The sequence below is a fragment of the Morus notabilis genome, unplaced genomic scaffold (assembly GCF_000414095.1).
Source record: "Morus notabilis unplaced genomic scaffold, ASM41409v2 Scaffold179, whole genome shotgun sequence".
NCBI lineage: Eukaryota > Viridiplantae > Streptophyta > Magnoliopsida > Rosales > Moraceae > Morus > Morus notabilis.
In genome coordinates, this window is record NW_010360916.1 from 393,731 (window position 1) to 397,828 (window position 4,098).

Sequence of the window (4,098 nt, forward strand, 5' to 3'; positions counted from 1 at the left end):
TGGAATCAAGAAGAAAAAGAAGGAACCAAAAGGAGATGGGATGAATTGGACGAGACCCAACAGAGGGATGTGTGGCCTTTTAAATGGAAAGCCATCAAAATCAGGGAGAGATACGAAATCCTCATGGAAATCCGACAGTTTGAAAAGAAAAATCCCACAGATTTCATCACGATCTCCCAAATCTTCTAAGATTTTTTATTTGACGAAAAAACAAAGAAGGTGCTCCCTTTTGACCCTTTCAAATATAAATATTGGATTTCCAATTATTATTAAAAAAATAAAATATCTATAAATCTTTATTTTTAACTATTAAATTTATATTAAAAATTATTTATTTTATATATTTTGTTTATTTTATTATAATTTTAATTTGATCCGTAAGAAATTAATATTATATGTAAAATTTATCAAATAAAAAAATTATCTCATTATTATTATTTGGATTATTCTACATAAGCATTATGCTACTTTTGTTGATGAAACTTTTTGTTTGAAAGCCTGTTATATATATTCTTTTAATTTAATATGATTTTAATCTAATTTAATAATTAAAAATTGACATTACTAGTAGATCATACCCAACAAAGAAACTCCTTTTCTTCAATAGATTTGCTTTTTATTTTTGTTGTCCACATTTTCATCCATAACAATTGAGGATGATTTTCTATAATTTAATAAAAGTAATCATGAGACCATCATGGGATAACTTGAAATTTCATAAAAATAGTTATACTAGGGACACATTTGGTATATATATGGTCTTAGTAATTTTTATTTGACAATATTTGTACGATGTATAGTTGGATATGAAATTAAGAAATAATACAATATATATTGTGATATCTAATACAACAAAAACTTCGTACCAGACCGTATATTCTAATTTAACTTACACAATCGTATTAGCATATATATCAAATTTTTCATACAACTTAAAGACTGGGGTTGGGACAAGGGTGGGGTTACATGACCGGGGTCAGGGTCAATGTAGTAGAAGGAATCCAAGACTAGATCTAAGATTAGAATTGGGGTCAAGAACCGCAAGTAAGGCCCAATTCTGAAATATGAGATGTTTGTTTGGGATGTTTGTTTCTTATTCTGAATTATGATTCATGATTTTTTATAGTATTTTCTCTCTTAAAAAATACACGTAAAACGAAAATGATATTGAATCATGATTCTGAATACATAAATCAAACATCCTATATGTTCGTTCATGGTTCTGAATCATGATTCTTAATTCTTTACAGTACTTTTCTTTCACAAAAAATTTGAATTTTAAAAATTTGAATTTATGAACTAAACGTCCCAAGCCAAAATCAGGTTCGGGGTTGGGATCTTGGCCATAGATCAAGTACTTTGGAGCATGATTTGGTGCCTAACTCAGAGTGTTTAAGACACGGGTGTATATTTTCATGCAACATTGATATACTTGTGTTACATATATTTTATATGACGATATTTGTTTTATACATATATTTTATATGATGATATTTACCTAAAACAAAGAAAAAATAATAAAAAGAGACACTCATCTTTTTTCCTTTTATGTGAAGTAAACATATCTTAATGTTAAATCTTGCACTTGCACATAGTCTAGGATAATAAAATTGAGTTGGACTTGGAAGGCACCTTCAAGGAGATTTGTAGCCAAATAGGTAATCTGTAGGAGATCACAACTCATGCATGGAAGGACGGTATGAAGTTGGTCACAACTCATGCATGTGCATGAAAAAGCCTCCAAGCATACGGTATCCTTTAACTTGAATCCAGTTTGGTTGATGGATTAGAACCATGAGATTTATGTGTGTTTTTTGTGAAAAAAAATACTGTGACAAACCATGAACCATGATTCGAATTAGAGAACGAATCTTTCAACCAAACGAGCTCTTAGGGTCAAATAGTAATAATACGCAAAAAAATCATTTTAGTATGCTATATTATAACAAAATATTTCGAAGGTATCTTGTATCTTTTAATAATGATAATCATTTTGTTCACGAGGGTCACAGTTTTGAATAATCTTTTTTCTGATTTTTTTTTATTTCGTTTTAAATTCAAATACATAAAAAAACAACGCTTCGTCAGCCCCACTTGTTGAGTTCAGAGTCTTAAATTGATTTGCCGTTGAAATAGAATGTTTATTTTTATAAATGATCTCAGTAAATGCTAAATATCGTCTTATAGCTTGACATGTAGAGTTGACGAAAGCTAGCCTATACTTTGCTTTGAACAAGGATTAAGGAACTAATTGTTGCTAACTATTAATTTATATCTTTTGTTCCTAATTGTTGCTGCTTATTTAGCAACCATTAGAAACACGCTTGAGCCAAGAGAAAATATATAACCTAACATGCTCTTTGCATTATTGGAACATTTCAAAATTATGATGGAGAACGGAGAACAACGACAATCATTTAAATTATTAATAAAATGCAATACTTTAATTTTCATTATGTCAGGAAAGATTAAAAAAAACATTCTTTTTCAGGTAAACAAATTTGAAGGTTTTAACTCTACAACTAGAACCTCGTTGGTTTTGCGAATTTGAATTTTTAATTTAAATTGAGATGTGATATTTTGTGAGAATTTTTAACTGTAACAAAAAAAATTAAATGTGACATTTTTTAAAAACTTTTTAATGTATAAAAACTTAAAACGAAAAACTCGATGAAATGAACAAGACCAAGTCTGTTTGCTCCTCTCTTGGCATTAACCTCACCGAGCAAAAGAAAATGCCCATATCCAGAAAAAGAGGCGGCTGGTGACCGGAGATACTCCGCGAAGCTGTCTCCTCCATTTTCAGCCTTGCTATAATGTTGTCCTAAAAAATTGTGGCCCTTATCACAAATGCAGCCTTAAATGGAGATAATTCTATGAATCTGTGACCGAAAGTTTTACCAAGGATTTCATCGGAGACATTGGAAAGGCCAATAGGCCGGAAGTCGTAAATGACTTGAATTGATTCCCATCTTTGTTTTCAGAATGAGCCCCATATTCTTTTAGTTCATCTCCAAACCAGCTAGACAGTTGCTGCCTTTGCGGAGATCTCAGAATAAAATCATTGATCCTATTCGCAAAACAGAGAACATGAGTGTCCCTTCACCCTTGTAATGTACGTACTTCTTAGATCACTTCCAAGCCAATACATGATTTTCTTGCTTTTTTGGGTGATTGGTTTTCTTTCATGATGGTCCTTCTTTTCTTGATATTGTGTTTGTAGTTCTTAGAACTACCCTTATACAAATGACGCTTAAGCTTGTTCATATCCGACAGCTGAACTGGTTTCAAAAAGAATTCTTCTGCGCCTTCCTCCAAGCACCTTATCAATAACAAAGAGTCAGCATCCATTCAGAATATATATATATATATATATATATATATATATATATATTCATTTCGATATTTTTCTTCTAAACTACTCCCTAGAATCTCGCCTCGTTCGTGGGTTTTATTATATATATATATATATATATATATATATATTCATTTCGATATTTTTCTTCTAAACTATAATAGAGTGATTTTCACTATTTCTTTTACCTGCTGATTCTTGATGGAATATTCTCCGAGGACATGATGACAACCGGTACATCTTTAAGATATTTAGATTTCTGCATAACATAAGAACACTGGCCAAATTAATAAAATCTGGCTAACATTATGCAAATATTATGACTATTATTATTTTTTACATCTTAGAAATGATATTATAAGTTCCCATGAAAGCAAATTACCTTGATCTTTCTAAGGAGATCATAACCAGTCATTCCAGGCATAGAGTAATCAGTGATGATCATATTTACTTCCGAGTTGTGATGATGATTTTGCTCATCTTCATGCAAACCCAGAAACTCCAAAGCCTTACTTCCTGAATCTACTGCAGTAACTGCAAAGAACAAGGACGACCCACAAAATCTCGTCAATATTAAACTAAATTATATTGCAAAAGACGAATCCAAAAACCAACTTGAAAGATTTCATATTGAAATTACCTTGAAATGAAGAAGTTTTGAGGAGAGTCTCAATCAACTTTCGGTCGATGATGCTGTCATCGACTGCCAGGACATGAAACTGAGCATTTGCAGCCATAGCCAT

At 31.1% G+C, this 4,098-nt stretch overlaps 1 protein-coding gene across 2 annotated transcripts; it reads right to left on the bottom strand.

The window, feature by feature from the left end:
* Positions 1-2,695: 2,695 nt before the first annotated feature.
* LOC21406709 (two-component response regulator ORR9) lies at positions 2,696-4,098 on the bottom strand. 2 transcript variants are annotated; one of them, XR_002902167.1, is made up of 5 exons: positions 3,996-4,098; positions 3,738-3,889; positions 3,544-3,614; positions 2,902-3,322; positions 2,696-2,824 (listed from the first exon to the last, which is right to left on the bottom strand). XR_002902167.1 is itself a non-coding variant. In XM_024165316.1 (4 exons), exons 1-4 carry the CDS (start codon positions 4,096-4,098, stop codon positions 3,127-3,129), a joined length of 522 nt encoding a protein of 173 aa, XP_024021084.1. In that variant the 3' UTR covers positions 2,696-3,126. The 2 variants fall into 2 exon arrangements, 1 of the variants encoding a protein (XP_024021084.1); XM_024165316.1 differs by having other exon boundaries at positions 2,696-3,322.

Bases quoted from the DNA above. Each gene is read 5' to 3' on its own strand.
- LOC21406709 (XM_024165316.1), bottom strand. From the start codon at position 4,098: ATGGCTATGGCTGCAAATGCTCAGTTTCATGTCCTGGCAGTCGATGAC. The intron at 3,890-3,995 runs GTAATTTCAATA...TGTTCTTTGCAG, and splicing joins CAAAACTTCTTCATTTCAAG to TTACTGCAGTAGATTCAGGA. The intron at 3,323-3,543 runs GTAAAAGAAATA...GTTATTGATAAG, and splicing joins ATTCCATCAAGAATCAGCAG to GTGCTTGGAGGAAGGCGCAG.